General features: G+C 36.8%; 1 protein-coding gene across 1 annotated transcript; it reads left to right on the forward strand.

The window, feature by feature from the left end:
* The first annotated feature begins 21,632 nt into the window (after nucleotides 1–21,632).
* On the forward strand, nucleotides 21,633–22,190 carry LOC149954600 (uncharacterized). Its single transcript, XM_090169980.1, has one exon. It carries the CDS (start codon nucleotides 21,633–21,635, stop codon nucleotides 22,188–22,190), a length of 558 nt encoding a protein of 185 aa, XP_090026106.1.
* The last annotated feature ends 1,140 nt before the right edge of the window (nucleotides 22,191–23,330 follow it).

Raw genomic sequence — 23,330 nt, forward strand, 5'->3', positions numbered from 1 at the left:
ATTTAGCTTTCGACGAAAATATTTCTAATTGGGCCAGCTAATTTGGCCGTCAATTTTAAAATTTGTAAATTCCGGCCCAAATAGGAATTTATTAAAAGATTGTTATTTGGGCCAACATTTTCTGAAATTTGAAATTTCGGCCCATTTAGCAATGCTAATTGGGGCGTCTATTTGGGCCAAAAAAATTGAGAGCTACCACCGGTTTAAAAAACCATTTCTGGCAAGTCTGGCTTTACAAGTTTGAATACCCAAATTTTCCACATTTATTTCATGTTCATAAATGCCCATTTTGCGAGCTCTTTAATCAATGGCGCACCAGGGGGAGGGGGTATTTGTTTTCAGATCGCGCCTTCCAAGTTTGAACACCCAAATTTTCCACATTTGTTTTATGTTCGTAAATGCCCATTTTGCGAGCCCTTTAATCAGTGGCGCACAGATATCAAAGAATGGAAAATAAAACAAATCGTTATCTCAATCATTAAACAAAGGTCAACAAGGTACAATATATATGTATAGGATAAATTGACGTTATAACAGCGGAAAGGACTTAAATCAAGGCAGTTTTCTAAAAACAACGCGTATAAACAAGCGTCGGTGGCTCATCTGCCATGCAGAAGGGTCCGGGTTCAAAACTTGTCCGATGCGATCGCAAATTGATAATAGGACGTAAACCGTGAACATTTGGTGGACACCCTGCCTTATGGACGTTGAGACGTTTATCGTAACCCTCAGCACTCGGTCCGTTAGAAAAGTCAATACATATTTTTAAATTAATATTACGGAATTACAAGGGGGGTTTCCATATCAACCCCCCTTAGGCCTACCTTAGACTGTACTAAATTTCCGCCCCCTTCTCGACCCCCTCTTAATATTCCCATACTTTGACCCCCCCCTTGAAGAATTTCTGGCTACGCCACTGAATAACGCCATCAAATTAAATAAAGGTGACAGACAACCGAGCGTTATTTACCTATTCAAGAAACTTTGCTACCTGAAATCACATTCCCTTCTCTATTGTCTGTTGTCTAACGGTGTCAACAGTATCACAGAAAGTGCGCTCCTCTCATTGTGAACGGTTTTGGCCATTCTTAGAAAAAGCGTGAACCGAATATGAGAGGATCGTCAATTTCACCTCTCAAAAACTAATGTAAGATCAGGGCCAGATTACTAAATAGGCCGACTATTTTTAATATTGTACGTGCTTATTCTTTTCAAATTCTCGTTAGTCTTAAAGCAAATGTTGGCGCCTTTTTTAAGGTTAGTATAATTGACGGGCTAGAGATGTCACTATCATCGAGTTGAGTCGAAATCTAAACAAGTTGAGCAAGCAAAATAGTCTCTAAAAGTAGGTGGCTTGATGTGCCAATTTCTTGGTTTGGCTGATAGGCAGTAGCGTAGCTGATGATCCGCAGACCCCGCGGCGCGGGGGGGGGGGCGAGCTTCAGGGGGCCCCGCTTACCCTAAAAAATCTTTAAAAATATTTTTAATCAATATCCATTAACGTCGTTCCTGACGCAGACAGTTTAAAGCCAATTAACAAACAGGGTTATTTCTTATTTGTAATGAAAATAGTTTGAAAGTTGAACGATACTAACGAAAACTTCAAAATTCTATTAATGTCTATGCGAAGTTTTCCTTAGTATCGTTCAAGCTATTTTGGTAGTCGTCGTATTCCATGTTTATCCTCACTATAGCAAGAAAATGTAAAATTCATCGAAGCCAGCGTTGCCATACGTACTATCATTATGGTACAAATACCATAATTTTACATCATATTATAAATGGTACTATTATTTTGAGAGCGTACTATATAGTACCAAAATGTACCATATTTTCAACCTATTGTACTATAATGGTTCTATTTTTATATGTACATTATTTCTACTACTAAAATAATTTGAATTTATTATTTATTATTTAAACCCCGTAACTTTATACTAATTAAAAGTATAGTTTAAGTGTTGCCAGATCACTCGATAGTCGATACCAAAGAAATTGGAATTTCGCGTGCGGCAAAATTTCAAAAACAGTTCTAGTTAGTTCTTCCGATTTCTACAAAGAAACGACACACGAGAGCAGTTATTTGCATGTTTGGCAACAAAACACTTTAAATTAAAAGTTATTAATACTATTTTATATTGGTACCATAATTTTTATTGCTGGACTATAATTTTTTACCCTTTGTACAATAATTCGGTCAGAAAAATCTGGCAACGCTGATCGAAGCTTTAGCGCCATAGCGGCATTACAACCAGTTTTGTCAAGTCCGAATTTCCAAAATAGGTTTATTATTATAATTTATAAGCTGTTAATCGCCTGCCTGACACTGTCTGGAGTTTTTGGCTTTCTGAAAATTAACGAGTAAGCTATCTGTTAGCCTGTTACTGATATTTCCAGCAAAGTTTTAGGCCTACTATGAAGTTGAACTCAGTTACTATTCTTAAATTTACACCCTACGAATCTACGATCGACAGCGAGAACTGAATCGCCGAAAAAATACCAGAGAAATGAAAGTTCTTTTTTTCTGTATTTTTTATTACTCCATTAATTTTACAGGCTATTGAATAGTATTGATAATATATAAAGCAATAGGTTAACAAAGATTAATTATTCGGAATAATCCTTGACTTGCTTTCAAAATCTTAAGTGAATTTCTTAAAACTATAACTAAAACCTTGCTAAAACCAAAGATAATATAACTACGTACCCTAGATTCGAAATCTCGGCGTTTCTCGATAGCCCGTTTTCTCGTGAGGCTTTTACTGAGTTCGCGCCGGAAGTCGGAAAAATCGGGCTCCATAGCAGGGTGAGAAATAAGGAATTTCAATAGATAACCAAAAATTATATTACTCACCTTTAGTTTTCTTTCGTTTAGAAACATTTTTAGAGCTACAGGCATGATCTATTATGGTTTTAAAACAATATAACGCAAAAATATCTGGTATCTTGAAAACCGCAAGTCAAAAACCACGGCGCAATTTTCACTAAAACTTTTTAACTAGATGTCGGTAGCCCTGCCAGCAGCGGCTCTATAAGGCAGTTTTTTCCGACTTCCGCCGGGAACTCAGTAAGAGCCTGCATTACGTGCAAGGAGCTTGATTTCCAATCTTGGGTACGTAGTTATATTCTCTTTGCTAAAACCGACGGATAGTAGTATAGTTGAATAATTTTTGAGATGCAGTAGGTTGCACGACGAAACAAAAAGATATGATACTTCGTTTAGGTAATACTAATATACCGCATATACGTAATCGATTTCAGTTTTTCTTTGTTTGAATAATTTGAAATTAACTACGACTAAAAAACATGGCCATAAAACTATTTATTCGTGTATTTATTATTCAGGTAATCCTTTCTCGTCACGACGATTGTTATACAGCTTTACTCAACTCCAATTGAGCCCCAATGCAAGATAAGAAAATGGGACCCCTGATTTTTTAAGAGCCATTGGCCCCTAGGACACCCACTATTTCAAATTTTGGAATTTTGAACGATGAGCTGTCAGTCCGTCCATTAAAATGTGCTTTCGTGAGGCAGCCGATCTGACAGTCGACTAAGTAAAAGCTTAATGGCCCCTTACTGAGGTGGGCCCCAATGCACCGCATTGACTGCATTGGCGTAGCTTCGCCACTGGCCCTGTGTTACAGTATCGTTTATAGTTATTAGCGTTTGAAATAAATAGGTATTTCTATAAAGCCAGCTGCGCTTGCCGAACTTGTTTTTATGGTCCTCTTACGTCACGATGCCATATCTTTATTAGAATAGTTTTGACGCGCGCGGTTTGCACGCACACGTAAAAATACTAGGTTTCTCACGCCCTATACTCGAAATCACTGTTACTTGGGTACACTACCAAAGGCAGGGATTTTTTTGACGTCCGCTGGAAATATAATCCCCTAAAGAAAGCAATTGCTCTTTAGAAATTTCAGCTTAGAGTAAAGTTTAATATATTGCTTGATACAAAAATTAACTTCAAATGTAAACGATATTGTAAAATATTTACTATTTAAATATATAAATTTTCGTAACTAAAATTCAAATTTTTAGTAACACGGTGACCTCACTATCTCGCCAAAGACAAGAAATAGTGCCAGAATTTCCAACCGTAGACCGGTTTCGCTCTTTGGGAGCTCATCAGTACGGTGAAGGAGATCTGGCTAACCTCGGTGCGTCGGCTCGAAAATTTAAAACTACATTAATTACGAAAACATAACACCGTAAAATGGAAAAAACCCGACTTAGTTTGCAACAGTCGGGGTCGGGGTCGGGGTCGGGGTCGGGGACAAAAGTCTGGGATCCCCGACTTTCGTGGTTGGGGTTGGGGTCGGGGTTCCCGTACGAACACTAAGCATAAGGTCATCCAGTCGTTCGTCTGAAATTGTTCTTAAACTAGTTTTAACAAAAGATAATTTGCTAAACTTTCTTTCGTTAAACACAATTCGTTAAAAACCAAAAAATTACAACGTTAACTACTGCGCCCAAACGATTTTGTTTGTTTATATTAGTTCTTTTAGCCTTTTAGGTAGTAATTTACTATTAACTAAAAGCTATTATTATACAAAAACAGTTCTCTGAACTGAAAAAACCGTGTTTATTCTTGTAATTCTTGTAAATGTTACGGCTAAGAAGGGACAGATATTGAAAGCTCGCAACAGAGTTTCAAGTTCTGTTTAATTTTCCCAAGTGACTTACGGAACACCGATGAATTTTCAGCTAACACGCATGCGCATTGCGGTCCCGGATTATTTCAGTCATAGGAAATAAACTTAAACGCTGGAATAGCCCTTTAAGAGTATTCCTGTATTTCCTGTTAGTGTATAAAGCAATTATTTATGTTAAACATTGTTCTGGGAAGGATCTGAATTCAAAATTTCCCTATGTCTACACCTACTGGGGATACAAATCACTGTGAAATTAATTTGCAAATGAATATAAATCAATTTGCAAATGAATGTTTTTTAGGCCCTTAATGTTGATTCTTGCAAAGAAAATAGGCTTGCAATATCTCATTTAAAAGCATTTTACAACCCTAAGTCATTTAAATGCTGTTAAATTAATAATTTATTTATAACTGCCACTAGGGGGCGCTGTGATAATTTTGGGCCCTTAACTGTGATTCGTACAATTAATATGTAGGCTTGTAATATCTCCTTTAAAAGCATTTTACCACCCCTAAGTTATTTCGATGCGGTTAAGTTAATGCTGATTCTTGCAAACAATACTTAGACTTGTAATATATATATATTAATATATCAAAATATATATCAGTTACGTGGTGCTGTAATATGTTGAAATTTCATAAATATGTACAAAATATTTTTTTTTTTTGGTATAAAGGTTTTGAAGTGTCCTTACCCGAAGAAGCTTTGCATAGTTTTTTTTGAAAGGACAGCACGTTTGTCGCCATCAACAAGGTGTATGGAATGGAGTATTTCTTGATCAGTTTGGTGAACAATCATATATACGCTACGGCAAAGGAAAAGGGGGCTTGTTGGTAAGGCACTCTCCGAGGATCAAGTTGCAGTTTGGACAAACTTTCATCACATTTGCAACACCTTTTCGTTAGCCTACGATATCATGCGTAACGACGACTTAGACGATGAATTCGAGTATTTAAATTCGAGTTACAAAGAGGAAGGAAAGAATCGGATTGAAAGCGATAACCTGGATCGAATGAGAATAAAAGACGAGCTTAAGAAGCATACCAATCCACTCTCCGAAGAAAATAAAGATACTCTTTTTAATATAGTCACTGGGAGAGTCACGCCGGCATGTGTTAATGTCGATATCGCTTTGAGCGTGGGAGAGCAAATGCGTGCGCATTTTACTGGTAGCCCCCTAATGGGTTTTACGCGCCTATAAAAAAGAGAGTATACACTATGGAAGTTTCAAAGAAATCGGTAAAAATTGGGGACCGACACCTTATCTTATCATATCCAATAAGAGAGAAGTCAAATTGGAAGATTTATTTAAGTACAAACTTGCGGCAGTCCCGACTCTTTGTTTGACGAATATGAAGACATGAGAAAAGGTACGAAATCGACATTAGTTTCCAAGCTAGCATTTTTTACAAGCGAGAAATTAAATAAGATTGATGTGGGACTGGTTGACGGTAACGAAGCTCTTTACCATATTTCATGGCCAAAACTTGGTACCGTTTCTGCCCTTGCTTCTAAGATATGCCAATATGTGAAGTTCTTGTAATTTTTGATAAATATACGAAATTGTCAATAAAATCTCACGAACTTATTTTGACAAAGGACACGGTACTTCCCCCTAGAGAAATGATCATGAAAAGTGATGACAACAAACGTCAGTTAATTACAGCCATTTGTAATTCTAACACCGAAACTAAAGTTTGCCTTATTGGAGATGAACAATGTTTATTCCAACACGAAGAAGCCGATGTCACAATTATAAGCTATCTCCTTAAACTCAACAACGAAGAAAGAAGTAATTTTCAAGTTAAATCGGACGATACCCATATTTTCCTTTTGTTAATTTATTTTGTTTGGAAGATGTTTGACGGACGAATAATTGATATAAAGAAGACCGTTTCCAAATTGAGAGCTATAAGTGGCTCTATTTTGCCCTTCCACGCTTTGACCGGGTGCGATTCCGTTTCTTATCCGTTTGGGAAAGGGAAGGTTGGTGCCTTAAAATCCTTTTTGAAATCGAAACTAGATCTTTCCCCAATGTGCGACGAGATGGCCTCGGAAGAAAATTACACCAAAGCAGGTACAGCTTCCATGGTAAATTTGTACGGTGGAAGCCAAGGCACTGAGATGACCACTATTTAGCCGGAGGAAAGACCCACCGAAGAATAAATCTCTTCCACCAACGAATGAAGCTACAGTTCTCCACATAAAACAGGATCGCCTTCATTTTTTGACTTAGTGTGCCGCGGATAAACTTGAACCCCCTTATTTAGAAATTAGCAATTTTGGGTGGCACTTGAATAAGGATGTCCCGGTACCAAATTTTGGTACAGCAGCTGTAACCCCTGAAGGGTTACTGAAAGTTGTTGCTTGCTCTTGCCTATCTAAAAATATGTGCGAAGGATAACGATGTAACTACAATTCTTCTGGTCTATCGTGTACGTCTTATTGCAAATGTGAAGGGGGCAATAATTTTAAAAATAAATACTCGGTTAATCCAGCTGTTGAATTTGACGATGATAAGGACGAAAACTGATAAATATGTCATTTAAATGAATATTTTTATACATAAGTAATTTGTTGAATTTCAACAGCTCCCCCTAGTGGAATATATTATTAAATTAGGGTTTTTTAGGTATCGTGCCGACCAAGGGATCGCGAAAATCTGTAAAATAAGATATTACAAGCCTACATATTATTTGTACGAATCACAGTTAGGGGCTCAAAATTATAACAGCGCCCCCTAGTGGCAGTTATGAATAAATTATAAATTGAACAGCATCGAAATAACTTAGGGGTTGTAAAATGCTTTTAAATGAGCTATTGCAAGCCTATTTTCTTTGCAAGAATCAACATTAAGGGCCTAAAAAACATCACACTGCCCCCTGGTGATAGATATTGGCGATTCATTACAACTATGATATGAAAAAGTCCAATATCTATCAAATGACACCTTAAAAGTAATATTCGAACAAGGCGTTCTCGAGATAAGCCCCGTTTAGTGTTGTGGTATCGGCGGCCATCTTGATGACGTCATAACTTAAAATGCCCAACTAATTAACAATTAGTCCATGAAATATCTAAGTTCATACTGCTTTTAATTGCATTAAGAAAAATAATTTAAAATTACTATTTAATTACGTCTGGTTTTTTGGCGCAGCCGACAGCTCAGTTTAAGGATGTTTTGTGGAGAGTCTAAAACTAAAACTTTCTTCAGTTTCTTGGAACATTCTAGAATTGGCCAGAAAAGTTTTAGTTTCGTAAAACGAACGTATTCCTTTTCTTTTTGCGCTCAAGATGTCTCTGCCCACCGATTTCGCGCGAAGTTGGCGATTTGTCAAAACCACGCCCCCATTTTGTTAATTTGGTGAAGAATCGCTATTTTGCTCTAAATAGCCAAATCGTTTTAGAATTTATAGTATTGCTAAATAAAGGGTTTTTTTATGCTCGAAAAAGTGTTATTTTTTAAAAACTATGTTTTCTAGAAAGTTGAAATTTGTACTGTACATTATACGTGCTGGGAGACACGTTCTACCAAAATTGCATCTAAATCGAAAAATATTTTCACGTATTTTGAAAATTTAAATTTTAACCGCTAGGTGCTATATGAAAATTGTCATTAAGAAAATAGTTGAGCCTCACCAAAAACGTACAAATAGCGTTGGCGCGAAAAAAATAGACGTCTTTTTCACTGAAAAAATACGACTTGAAAAGGTGACTAGTTGGGCAAGCTAAAATAACTTTTTTTGAATTCCATTGGGAGGGTATAGTGTAATTTAGCAGCCAGTTGCAAAAATCCGTTGTTGAGCGTCTCCATCTCGTAAGCCGTGGTGAAGCGTTGATCTGCAAAATCCTTACTCGCCGTGGCACAACTACTACGTGGGTATGCGGCAAAATAGGGTAAAACGGTGTTTTCAAAAACCAAATCCCGCTGACCAGGCCCACGAAATTGAGGTTGTACGTTACCATACTGGTGAAAGTCATTTACAGCTCGCGTTACAGTAGTTATGGATGGTCTTCTATATCGATGTCGTTGCTCAAAGATCTCACTCACTCGTCGTAGATTTCTTCCACCTTCCGCGTAGTTAATGGCCACTATTTCCGTACGATCAGCTCTGGAATATTGAAACATGATTGTAAAGATTGATTACGACAATAATGTTACACAGCATGTATTACAGTTATTTAAATACTAAATAAATTTTAGGTTTTTACTGACCTTTAAACCTGTGGTCTATTTATCTTCTCGGCTATCAGGGTTAAAATAGGTTTCGAATACGACTAGATGCAAACACAGGCCTATTAGATTAAAAGACTAATAGGAAAAGTTACTCAATAGCTAAATGAACCAGATTGTGGTTTCAAAAAGAGTGCCACGCATCATGACCCCGAAATGTGAAATACAGTATTTCAAAACGATGAATAGGTTGAAACGGTTCGGCACATTGGCCAGCAAGGTCGCCAGATCTTAGGTAATTTAAATCGCCATTAATAATTTAATTAATTAATTTTAGTTCTTCGCCATTGTCTACTCGATTTTTCAGCGGTGTTTATTGCATTAAACACCAGATTAACAAATTTCTGACTTTCATAAAGTTACACTACTCTCCCAATGGAATTCAAAAAAAGTTATTTTAGCTTGCCCAACTTGTAACTTTTTCAAGTCGTATTATGTCAGTGAAAAACACGTCTATTTTTTTCGCGCCAGCGCTATTTGTACGTTTTCGGTGACGCTCTACAATTTTCTCATTCACAATTTTCAAAAAACGTGAAAATATTTTTCGATTTAGATGCAATTTTGGTAGAAAGTGTCGCCCGGCACGTATAATGTACAGTACAAATTTCAACTTTCTAGAAAACAGGTCCTCTGTAGATAATTCTGTACAACTGCGACCTGTTATCTGTTTAATTGTCTGATAAACAAAATAATTTCCCAATTGTACCCCTATCAGACGAACCCATATTTATAACCATATGCAGATAACAGCTAGCCTGTTCCAGTTACCTCGGCAAACGGGAATAAATAAAAATTCCTTCGTTTTCATTAACCGAGTTTCTTATTCCAGATATCCAGTCAGAAATAAGAAGTTATGTTAAAAAAAATCACTTTTAAAACTTGCTTTTTAATTTTTAAATCTCTATCGGAACTGACTTGTGATATGTAAAACATTTGTAGTGCTTCCAACCGATACTCAGATAACAGTTACGTTATCCTACGTTGGGACTGGTAATGCCAAAATTTAAAAACTCAAAAAAAGTACTTCGCAAAGAAATGGTGTTTTGAAACCAGTTTGTTCCGCTGCATTGAGAAAATTAGAAACCTACAACGACCTCATGGGAACGGAAGTTTACTGGATTTTTATGGGTGAGGTTAAGTTAAAACGTTTTTGCACTTAAATATATTTAGTTCGCGATATTTTCAGTATTAAATCCAACATTGAACCTAGACGTTTTCAAGGAACGCTATAGCAAATAATGTTGTAAGAAAGTGAAAGCGGCCGTCCTCAACGTTTTCTCAAAATACTACGAGATCTTGGCAGACCAAGAACAGAAGCGTCTCGACGGCTTCGGTACAAGAAGATGACTTTCTTGCTATTTACCCTAAGCGTCCCAAGAAACAAGCAAAGGGATCCGAGATTAACAAGTACTTGATCGCCAACATTGCGCCACCCCATACCAATATCATCGAATGGTGGAAGGTAAATATCTTCAATAAATGGTTTCTTTAGGTTATTGGCTTAATAACGAATGTTAAAATGTTTAATTGCGTGTTAAAATATCAAATCAAATCAAAATTTATTTTATATTGCAAAAACATATTATCATAGAAAAGAGACATATGGCCAAGTCTTAAAAGACTTTTAGGCCTTGAACCCGACAGATCGGCTTTTGTGTAAAATTTCGTGATTAATGTTATATTACCAATTTAAATTGTTATATATTAATTTTATAATTCCCTGATAAAGTTATATATTTGTTTTTTGAATACTATTATGTTTAATGAGTTTTGAACTTTTCTGGGTAAAGTGTTATATAATTTAATGCCTGTGTAAAAGAAATAATTAATTTTTCTTGATGTATTTGACGAAGGTACAATTAGTAGATTATTTGACCTAAAGTTATACGTATTGGTAGGCGCGAATTGAAAGATATAACTTTCTGGTTGGTTTAATGAATTAAAGTTAAAAATTAGACTGGTATATTTATATAGTTATCTGATACTATACAATCCAAGTGATAAGAATATATTTATAGTTGGCTCGTGGTCGAGGGGCTAACCACTCTTAGAAAGTCTGTACACCGGATTACGCTAAGATTACCACTGCCAAAGGCAGGGACTCCAAAGATTACGTGTAATCCCATTAGTACAGTCAAAGGTACGGCTCTGTACACCGATTACGCGGAGTGATCAGCCCCTCGCTCGTGGTATGGTTTTTTTAATGATTCTGACGATTATTTTCTGTAGTTTGTGGATTTGGTCTAGGTTTACGTCTGATGTATTGCCTCATCATGAGATACCTAAGATTATATGAGGATATATCAAGGCGTAGTATGGTTGCGTACAGAATTTTACACTAAATGTATAACGGTTTTTGCTGATAGTGTACACGCTGTAAGCTATTTTTTGGGCAATATTATCAGTACATTCCATGTCAATTCTTCTTCGAACCAAATTTCGCGATATTTATATTTATCTACTCTAATTAGGGCTTTTATTACTGGTGATAATAATGTTTTGAGGTATGATTTTGTTTTTGTGACAGAAAACCATATAGACGGTTTTAGTAACATTTAGTTCTAGTGCGTTACAAGTGAGCCATTTATAGATTTTATCTAATTTAGTGTTTATTTTATTAATTACATTCTTAAAGTCTATCATTTTCTGGAAGAAGGGAGTCATCAGCGTATAGTGCGAGGGTGTCATTTTCGTCGATGTTAAAAATGTGGTTAACAAATAAATTAAATAGAAGTGGTGATAAGATGGACCACTGAGGGACCCCGTTATTGATGAATTTTGAGTTAGCAGTATATTGTTTACTTAAGTCTTATTACAACGTAAATGGAGGTCAGTCAAGTGCTGGTTCACGAACCCACAGAATGTACAATTTTTTTAATAGAATATCGTGAGTGACTAGATCGAAAGCTTTTCTGAGGTCCCGAAATACGCCCACTACATATTTACTTTTATCTAAGCTGTCGACTATTTTTTTGTAAACTCGGTTAACTGCATGATCAACTCCCTTGTTCTTTACAAAACCGAATTGATTTCTTGATAAGTTTTTATTTGTAACAGAAATTAGAGAGGCGCGAGTAATAACAATTGTCAAATATTTTGGCGAATACAGACGAAACCGTAATAGGACGGTAATTCCCAGGTTCATTTAGATCGCCCTGTTTAGAGATTTGGGTAATTACACCTTTCTTGAGAATGCTAGGATATGTTACGGATTTAAAGCTTAGATTGATTAAGTATACAAGCGGTTTATTTCAATGTTCGCTAACAAAGTGCTGCATTTGTTCTTAGAGTCCTTAAAATTTTGTTTATTTCATTTGGGTCAACATCGAGGAGGACTAGCGAGTTAGGAGTGTTCTCTATTCTAGCATACATCTCAAGAGTTCGAGTATTCGGAGTAAGTGAGCAAAAACAATCGTTTAACTCGTTGGGAGAAATATTAATAGGTGTTTTTTAATAGTATTATTTTGATTTAAACGACGGCTTACCAGCCCCCAGGTATCTCTATTATTTTTATTTTCGGAAAACAATTTATTATAATAATTATGGCGCGCGTTTCTTATTATATTTACACATTTTTTTTAGATTTTTTGTAGTTAAGGTTATTTTCATCTGTTCGGTAAATCTTAGCTTTATTTATTAATCTGTTTTTTATTTTTAGTTCTAGCTTAATATTATCCTTAATCCATTCGTTGGTTCTTTTAGTTTTGTTTTCTGGTAAATAATAAGGGTAAGTGGAGTTTTAGATTTCCATGATTAGACTTAAAAAATAGGTTAGGGCTTGATTAATTTCTTCGATTAAAAAAGGGTATCCCATTTAATATTGCTCATAATAGCCAAAAATTTCTTTATAATGGTATTTGAATAACTTCTACATGGGATCGACTCGGTAAGACTTCTAGTGTTGTAAAGCTTGACAAGTATCTATTATGGTCAGCAATCGACCAGTCATCAATAATTTTTATTTTAGTCTCTACATTAGAGTATACAGGGTCTTTTTTTTTGCTCGGAAAAGTGTTTTTTTTTCAAAAACTATTTATAGTACCGATTTCAAATTTGGAAGGTCAATTCTCTATACCGGGGGACATCAGTTTGAGAAATTTGAGCGTTTTCGGTAATGTTTTTCACCAATTTTGAAAAATTATTTTTCGACCACTAGGTGCGAGATAAAAAATTTGTATTATAAAGTTGTAGGCCGTCATCGAAAACCCTTAAAAATTGTTCACTCGACGAAAAACAATTTATTTATCAGTGAAAATTCGAGCTTGAAAAATTTACAAGTTGGTGAAGCCAAATTACGATTGTTTGAAACGATAATTGAAACCGAATTACCTAATCCAGTTGAAACTTTGGTTAAAAAAACGACCGGATTTAAAAAACACGAGGCTATAGGTCAATCCTAAACATGCATTGGGTATTTAAAGGAAAACTTTGGGAGATTATTATCAGTGTTTGATAATATTTCGAACAATGCCTCGTTATTCAGTAGCTGAGCGTACCGAGATAGTTGCCATTTACTATGGAGAAGCAGCGCAAAACCTTAGAAGAGTGACTGAAATCTTCGCAGAAAGGCATCCAAATGGAGCACCATCTGTAAATACAGTAAGACGAGCAATTCACGATTTCAATCAATTTGGTAACTTGCAACCTAGGTTTCGCGGATTGGGTCAACCGGATTTAGACTTCGAGAACAATGTACTCGCGTACTTTGTGGCATATCCTCGTCACAGTTGCGCTAACGCCGCTGCTGATTTGGGTTGTTCTGCAAATCGTGTGTGGAAAATTCTTCGTAAGAATCGCTATCACCCATACAGAGCTACGCTCCACCAAGGACTAATTGACGGAGACCATCAAAGACGTTATGAATTTAGCAACTGGTTACTAAATGCTGTCCAAGGAGATAGACAATTTTTGCGCCATGTTTTGTTCTCCGACGAAGCGTCATTTTCTAGAAATGGGCCCTTTAATCATCAAAACAGCCATTTTTGGTCTGACATCAACCCACATTGGGGTTTTGAATATCATCACCAGGTTCAATTTGAACGGGTCAATGTTTGGGTTGGACTTGTTGGAAACCGTTTGATTGGTCCCTTTTTCCTGCCGACGAACCTCAACGGCCAAAGGTATTTACATTTTCTACAGAACGAACTGAGTGACGCAATCGACGACCTTCCATTGGCTGAAAGACGTTAGTTGTGGTTTCAGCAACATGGCGCCCCTCCGCATTTTTCCCGGCAAGTAACTGAGCACCTCAACAACGAGTTTCCTGAAAGGTGGATAGGGAGAAATGGTCCAGTGCATTGGCCAGCAAGGTCACCTGACCTAACACCGCTGGATTATTTTCTCTGTGGATTCGTTAAAGCAAAGGTATACGCCACGCCCATTGAAACTAGGGAGGAACTCATTAGACGAATAATCAGTGCTTGCCGAGACGTCACACCAGAAATGGTAGAGAAAGCGTTTGAGAACTTAATTGTCCGCGCACAAACCTGTGTTGCAGCCAATGGTGATATTATTGAAAATGTTTTGTAAAAATTTATGTGAATAAAATATCTGCATTTAAAAACCAAACGTGTACATTTTTTCAAGTGTGAAAACTCTACTACGTTTGTATTAGACTTGTTCCCTTTTCAATTATCGTTTCAAACAATCGTAATTTGGCTTCACCAACTTGTAAATTTTTCAAGCTCGAATTTTCACTGATAAATAAGTTGTTTTTCGTCGAGTGAACAATTTTTAAGGGTTTTCGATGACGGCCTACAACTTTATAATAGAAATTTTTTATCTCGCACCTAGTGGTCGAAAAATAAGTTTTCAAAATTGGTGAAAAACATTTCCGAAAACGCTCAAATTTCTCAAACTGATGTCCCCCGCTATAGAGAATTGACCTTCCAAATTTGAAATCGGTACTATAAATAGTTTTTGAAAAAAAAACACTTTTCCGAGCAAAAAAAAAGACCCTGTATATGGTCTATGGTGGTTGCAGATTCATCAGTTGGGTGGTCGACATACTGTGATAGTCCTTTACTATTTGTTAGATCAATTAAGGCTAGGGAATCATTGCTACGCTTAGCTAGCTCCAAATCTATATTAAAATCACCAATAATTCATTTTTGTTCATGAGCAGGGCTTAAGTTATCAGTAATATTTTCTTGCGCGTTTAGGAAATCCGCTACGTTTCCCTCTGGTCTATATGTTACACAGGGGGAATTCCATGTGAAATCAACACACTCAAAAACCTTACCATCTCGGATTTTAATGCAATTTTGCATATAGATAGTGTCTAAGGATATCAAAGAAAATGCAAAGTTTTATTGAATTATCTCAAACGTAGATACAAACTATTCACTGTAAATTTTTAAATTTTGATGACGCACTTTTTACAAAATCAAATTAAAAAATAATGTGAAATTTGAAAATTATATTTAAAAATATATATTTATGGTGTATACCACTGGAAGGGCATACACAGCTGAGTAAAATGGCACATTTCGCAACTCTGTAGCTTAATTAGAGCAGCTGCTATGCGGATTTTAAAATATACAAGTCATGTGATTTCGTCAATTTTTTTAAAATTTTAAACAGACATATTTTGAAAACCGTTTGAGATACTTCAATAAAACTTTGTATTTACCTTGAAATTTCTAGACACTATCTAAATGCAAAATTTCTTTAAAATCCGAGATGGTCAGGTTTTTGAGTGTGTTGATTTCACATGGAAGACAATTTCACCAATTTTGATGGCGTAGGACTCAATCAAATGTTTAATTTGGCACGCGTCGTGGATTATTTCAAAGTTAATATGTTTATGTATTTTATTTATATATATATGTTTTAACTATTTGTGAATATTTATTTGGAATCTCAATTTATCTTCCCCAGTAGCACGAATTCGTCGGGCCGACGTCGCTGAAAGTGCCTTTCCCGACCCGGTCGGCTTTTATTCCGCCAAAGGGTCAAAATGTCACCGTCGGCTGACTGTATGATTTTGGTCGGCTGAGAGTCGCTACGTCGATGTCGGCCTGACTTATTACTGGACAGATGGCCCGCCCATAAAAAACCCAGCTTGGGAACCCTTATTTTACGACCAGAAGACTGTATATCAGTCGGCCCGACAGGTTTCTAAACATACTCCCCCTCCTCATTTAACGTTACGGGCAGACTTGGTCGGCATTTATTCCGCTAAAGGGTCAAAATGTCACCGTCGACCGACTGTACGGTTTTCGTCGGCTGGGAGTCGGTGTCGGCCCGACGTATTATTGCACAGATGGCCCGCCCATAAAAAAGTAGCTTGGCAACCCTTATTTTACGACCAGAAGACTGTATATCAGTCGGCCCGACGGGTTTCTAAACATACGCCCCCTCCTCAATTAACCTTACGGGTCGACTTGGTCGGCTTTTAGTCCGCCAAAGGGTCCTAACTTCACCGTCGGCCGACTGCATGTTTTAAGTCGGCAGTGAGTCGTAACGTCGAGGACGGCCCGACTTATTACTGAACAGGTGGCCCACCTCCAAAACATCAAGTCTATCAACAAATATTTTATGGCAGCATATTAATTGGCCCGATTTATTTCATTAAAGCCTACCCATAAAACAGTAGTTGCCCCTACCAATATGCGTCATACTGATAGTTACTTGTAAATATGTTTCTTAAACCGGTTAGAGGCTAACTATTTTTATGGGTATATCGGTACATAACATTATATTTAACGTTATAATGCTTTAATACATAAAATGTTCAATATTTGTACAATCATGGCACATATATTTAAGTAGCCGCTTCAGAACTAAAACTTTTAGTTGCTCTATCGCAAAATGGTCACCGTATAAAAATATGAAAATAGAGGATGAATATTACAGGTAATATTTTTCAATTTCTAAACCAAAAATGTTTAAATATAAAAATAACACATATTTAACTTCTAAGCCACTTAACTATTGAGGCTGAGAATCTTTGACCATAATTTTTTACACGTCTAAAAATTATTTTTAACACTCATACTTAAGAATTTTTCTTAAAACAAAAAGTTCTATAAAGTCACTTTAATTACTGCATTAGTTAATTAAATATTCATTAACTTTCACTATTTGTACTGCAGTGTTAATTACATAGAGGCCACACACTAGGAACTATAATGCTCAATTCCTGTAGTACAAAATTATCACCATTGAGGCAGAGTGTTTGGCACTAAAATTTTCAATTACAGTACCACAAAAACTTTCAAGTTCAGAACTTAAATTATCACATGTTATGCCTTTTAGCTCGTTCCGTTCTTTATAAAGCGGTATTTTTCGTTTTTCGTCCATGCTTTTGCGCCTCGGAAAATTTTAAGCCTAGGCCTAACGTGGGTATAACATTTGTATTATAAATACTTTTCAATTACAAAAAAAACGACATTTAAGATACAATTATTATTAATGAATTTACATACCTTCAGAAATATAAAAATCCTTTAAAAAATAAGATATTTTCCTTTAAAAACATGAAACTAACATGCACTCTCGACGTGCTAGCTGAACGTTGATCGTTCTCTTCGTATCTTTCGAATGAGTTGCCGCCCGTTTCTAACCAACGCTGCCAGATATTCGGCAAGCCGATTGTCAGGTATGCCAGAAAACACGCGTAAGGATTAAATAACACAAAAATCTAACTAAAAACTTAATATTTAGTTAAGAACAATACAAATCAAATGTAATTCCACCCCTTAATTATTTTGGTAGATAAAAATTAAATGAGCACCAGAATACAGACAATCAACGAATGTCCAACCCAACAATTGGCATTCCAGGAAAATTACCCTAGTGGAAACCTTCAGCGATTTTTTCATTAATTCGTTGTTTTAAGGCTGTGTTAAGCCTCTATTGACTTAAAATGCCATCGGCCCGACAACTGAATATGAAGATTTAGTCGTCAAGATGCGTTCAATCAGACCACGAAAAACCTAGAATACATACAGCTTAATTCTTAAATTAAATATAATTTTCCAGAATTTTACGTACATAAAGGAAGCAAATCAATCACTAGTCATCATTGGGGCCACAAAACGTCCACAACCCGACTGTAATATAAGCCAGAATTTGTTTTTTCTATCGTTGGCCCGACTAGTACATCAAAAAAATAGATAAACAAATATTAGTCGGCAATCGGTCTGCATGACGTTCACAGACCGACTCCTTAAAAGTCCCGAATGCATGCTTAAAATATCGTTGGCCCGACGTCTAAATAAAACCGAAGCAAAACAAACACTAGTCGGCATTGGGTCTGCATGAAGTGCACAACCCGACCCTAAAAGGTTCTAGAATTTATGTTGACTACACCGCTTAAAATATCGTTGGCCCGACCTCTACATTAAATGGAAGGAAAACGCACAAGTCGATATTTGGTCTTCATGACGTGCAGAGCCCGACTTCCAAAAAGTCCGGAAAATATACTACAAATATCGTTGGCCCGACGTCTAAATAAAGTCGAAGCAAACAATAACTTGTCGGCATTGGATCTGCATGAAGTGCACAAGCCGACCCTGACAATTTCTGGAATTTATGTTGACTACACCGCTTAAAATATCGTTGGCCCGACCTCTACAAAAAATGGAAGAAAAACGAACAAGTCGATATTGGGTCTTCATGAAGTGCACAGCCCAATTTAAAAAAAGTCCGGAAAATATACTTCAAATATCGTTGGCCCGACCGTCGGATATGCGTTGGCATAGCAGCCCAATCTGACTTAAAACAAGTTGGCAAGCCAAAATATACCTCTCCTCGGAAGTATGGTCCCTAGTGGTATTAATTTCTCGATACGACCCCCAAAGATATCTCCGCAATTCAGAGTTATTTACGAAACACGTATTCTCGGTTCAAATCCTGCCCGGTATAAAATTTTAATTTTAATTTAAATAATTGAGACGAAACAATCGAGTTTAATTTATTCAGAATATTATAAATTAAGTAGTTACAACAGCGAGTTAGATTCACTAAAACAATGCACAATTGAATTTAACCCTTTTTACAGTACATGTTTATCAGTTGAAAATAATACTAAGCAAATTTTAATGAAAGAAACATCTACAGATGGTATTTGTATTTTTCTCGCTTACGAAATACTTGCCGCATCTTTAACGCTCATTTTATTTCCACTTCCAGTTGACGTTGTGACACATACCGCATGAAAAAGACCAATGCCGTCCAATTTCCAATATCATATAATGACTCGCACACCCAAGAAATCATTGACTGCGTTAGAAATCGTAGATATCCAAATATCCACACCAAATATATTTACAAGAAGCAAAAACCTTACCATCAACAAAGCACAGAGAGCCACTTGACTAACCGCCAGCTCTTAAAGCAATTAACGTTAAATTATCTCCTTTGAATTAACACAACTATTTATAGGTCGTTAATAATACCCGTAAATAAATAACAAAAAAAAACTAACAAAGTGGACCACCCACAGGGTCTACCCTTTAACCCTCTAATCTCGGCTGACTGCGCTAAAACAAGATTTAACCTTTAAAAAAAACCAGATTAGGCCTTCATAAATTCATTAATAAAAAAAGACTTTATTACCTATTATGCTTACGATGCCTGTCTTAATTTCAGTGAACCTAAGCAGCTATCGTTGGTTCTGTGGTAGAGCGCTCGACTGCCAAGCCGAATGGTCTGGGTTCGAAACCTGGGTGGCGCATTTGTTTTTAATCAATAGAGAAACGCTAAATTAGAATTTCTTCGATGCAATAATTTCAATTTCAATTCTATTTCAATTAAACCAAAATTTCGTACTCTATTAAATACGCTTCCGATAAAGCTGAAGGTCTAATTTTCAATAAGGCGTAACAAGTGTCGGTGGTTCTGTGGTAGAACGTCCGCCTGTCAATCAGGAAGTCTCGGGTTCAAATCCCGCCCGATGCGATCGCAAATTGATACTAAGACGAATACCGTGTACAACTGCTGGAAACCCTGCCATTGGACGTTGAGAGGTAGCATTACACTCAGTACTCGGTCCGTCCCAAAGTCATTAAGAAGAAGTTGGAGAGAAAACGCCCATATAAACACAACAGACTCAACATGCACAACCATCAGAACACAAACACAACAAATTCAACACTCACAACCTACGCATAAACATTACAAAAACGTAATACACCAAACCGTCACGACGGTGAGCGAAAAAACACCATCCAAACCAAACCGCAAAAGCATCCGTTAACGCTCACCGTCACACGGTGGTTATGCCAACCCTTTGAGAAACTGCGTACGCAGTGATTACACTTTGCACCGAAAATGCGAACGCGTTCGCAGGCCTGACAGACCCACAGACCCACAGACAGACACGCTGGTTGTATAACCCCTCCTAGGGGACTTTGTCCCCTCGGAGAGGTAAAAACTGAGTCGCAGGTTTTTAACAGCCCCTTAATATAACGTCGGGCCGACTGCTAAGAAAAAAATAAACAAAATGTATAGTCGGCATTAAGTCTGCATGAAGCGTGTCATACGACGCGGACCCTTTCCCGACTCAGCGACCCTTATCCGACCTGAAATCGGATTCCGTGTGCTACTATGTCGACGCGAGAGTGAATTGACTATGTCGACGCTAGAGTGATTTGACTATGTTGACGTAAGAGGCTCGAGTATATCGACGCGAGAGGCTTGAGTATGTCGACGCGAGAGGTTCGAGTATATCGACGCGACCGTCTTTACTATGTTGGCGCTAGATTGAGTCTAGTAACAACCAATTGAGAATTTTGTCCGGTTTGGCGTGCCATACTATCGCGCAAAGCGTATCAGAGTGAGATAACGCTCTATGGGGCACCGGGAAATTAGATTAATAATAAAAAACGTTTTTTTATACTTGGATGAATTGCGAAGCGAAGCCAAATTTCATTCTGATGTTAGAAAGGTTGGGGATGATATGGCATATTTACATCAATTCTGAGTATATTTTTGTTTCTAACATAGTCTGCGCAGAATTTCTTGGAGAACTTCTGAATAATTATATCAAAGGCTCTGAAAGTTAACGGATGGAGGTGGCATAGTCGGGGTTACGGGGTAATCTAGGTATCAGACTCAAAGCAGTTGTGTAACTTATAATCGACACAGCCACATAGTATTCGACATGGCTAAAAAAACCATCCAGACTGCCGTATATTAAGGGAAACTCTTTGAAAAAGAAAGTTCTATTAACTTCATTCCCAAAGGAAGAAAAAATATATTATAGTGAGTTGCAGGCTAAGAAAGACAAAATATATAGTACAGTCGGCGAAAGAATACCTCAGATCATTTCCGGTCAGTTGACCGCGCGAAATTTAAATTTAGCCCTTTAACGGTCAAATTCGAATTTGGCTATTTTCGTCGTCTTTTAGCGCCATCTAGACACCGAAATTGGAATCTTTATTTTTCAATTTCATGTGGTGGTTAGTTTAATTAGTGAATACAGCTGAAATATTTTGCTATAAAAAGTTCGATAATGGAAACTCCAAATATTTTAACTAGGCCAAAAGGCTACTACAAAAAGCACGATAAAGGTTTATTGTTAACAAGTAAAGAGAAAACCATAATATTAAACGTCTATGGCTCATTAAGACAACGTAAGCCCCAAGAAAGCGTCGTCACTATTTAAAAAAAACTGCTGATTTAACTGGTAAGACGTACAAATAAATTTAAATTAGCTGAACTGGCCAGACATTGCAATTTAAATTGAAAATAAACTTCTTCCTAACATTCCACCAAGAAGCGTTATTGTAATGGATAACGCGTCTTACCACAGTAAGAAATTAGAAGTTATACCAACCATGGCTACAAGAAAAGATGGTATCATCAAGTGGTTGAACGAAAAACAAATTCCACATAATCCAAGAGCCACTAAACCAATTCTTATTGATCACGTGAAACAAAACAGACACTTGTACGAAGGGTATCTCATTGATGATATTGCTTCTCAACATGGCCATGAAATACTTCGCCTCCCGCCTTACCATTGCGAACTTAACCCTATCGAACTGGTATGGGCAGACATAAAAAATCAAGTGGCAAAGAAAAACAAAACCTTTAAAATTAACGATGTCAATCAATTGATTGAAACTGCAATAAGTGAGATATCCGTCGAAAAATGGAGCACTTGCGTAAGACACGTAACGAACGTTGAACAAATGATGTGGGAGGCTGATAATTTACGAGAAAGGGTGCAAAAGCAATATGTATTCCAGATTGCTTTAAGTAGCACCGAAGAAAACAGTTCGGAAAGCGAAAGTGACACTGATATAATAGTGGTCCCGAGGAATGTGATAATTGATTTCTTATAGTTTTATTTGTTTAGAATTCATTGATTTTGTTATAATAAATTGACATTATACAATAATTTTTTCAGTTAATAAGATACAATTTTACGACTGATATTTTTGAGTATATTTAAACATGATCTTTCAAATAGACCCAAGTTTTACCCAACCTGGACTTTTCCTTTAACAGTTCTATTAATTCCCCGACAATCCCAATCAATATCAAAGTAGCAACACCTTTCCCAAATCTTATTAAACAACCACACTCTTAGGATATTTAAGTCTATAAACATTTATCTACAAATCCCTAAATATGAAAAATAAACACCAAGCCAAAGCCATAAACTTTATTAAGTGGTTCTTATCACAAGTGTTGTCGGTACCGACTGCCGATATGTGACCTCCGGAAACGGAAATTGAAGAGTTATCGGAGTTGGCCACAGAGGAAGACTAGGAGCTTGGAGATGGCAGTGTCGTAAGACGATTCCGACCACGATATGATGGGGATTCGTACAAAACTCGAACAACGTTGATTGATAGCGCACCTACTTTATTTAGTTGAAGAAAGAGTTCGGAGTTAAATTAGGAAACTTTGTTGATCTTTCACTCTCGAACCCCGTCCGAAAACTGATTTTTTGCCTAGGTTCCCGGGTTTTGACGTCCCAGGACATCCGAGACCTTCGGGGTCACATGTATGTACCCTGTGAGCGACCCAATATTACTGCAATCTTGATTCTATGTGATAATTAGTTTAAATTAACGATGGAGGCTACGAATATTTGGAAAGTTGTTAACGAAAACAGCTTTATGGCTTTTATGACTTACATTTCATGGCCTGACATTTGGCTTGGAAACTATCCCTAATTATCCCTAACCCACCAAAATATAATACCTCAAAAATATTCCGTACGAAATAGTTTAAAAACATGGTCACAGATTCTATAACACAATTAGCGAAAAATGTCTAATATAGCAATCGGGGTCTTTTTACGGCCCTGTAACGACTTGACCATCGGCACGGTACTTTTCCCCAATCTTCGACGTTTATCAGTCTTTTTTCAAAAAAATCGGAAAGGTACAATTGTTTTTCAACCTCTTTGTGTAAAAGGTTGCTGCTTGGGATTTTACGTCGGTAACTATCCCGTCCAACTGGTCCAGTACATG

This window comes from Leiobunum rupestre, chromosome 3 (assembly GCF_980474605.1).
Source record: "Leiobunum rupestre chromosome 3, qqLeiRupe1.1.hap1, whole genome shotgun sequence".
Classification (NCBI taxonomy): Eukaryota; Metazoa; Arthropoda; class Arachnida; order Opiliones; family Sclerosomatidae; genus Leiobunum; species Leiobunum rupestre.

Coding starts and splice junctions, on each gene's coding strand:
- LOC149954600 (XM_090169980.1), top strand. CDS start 21,633: ATGGATAACGCGTCTTACCACAGTAAGAAATTAGAAGTTATACCAACC.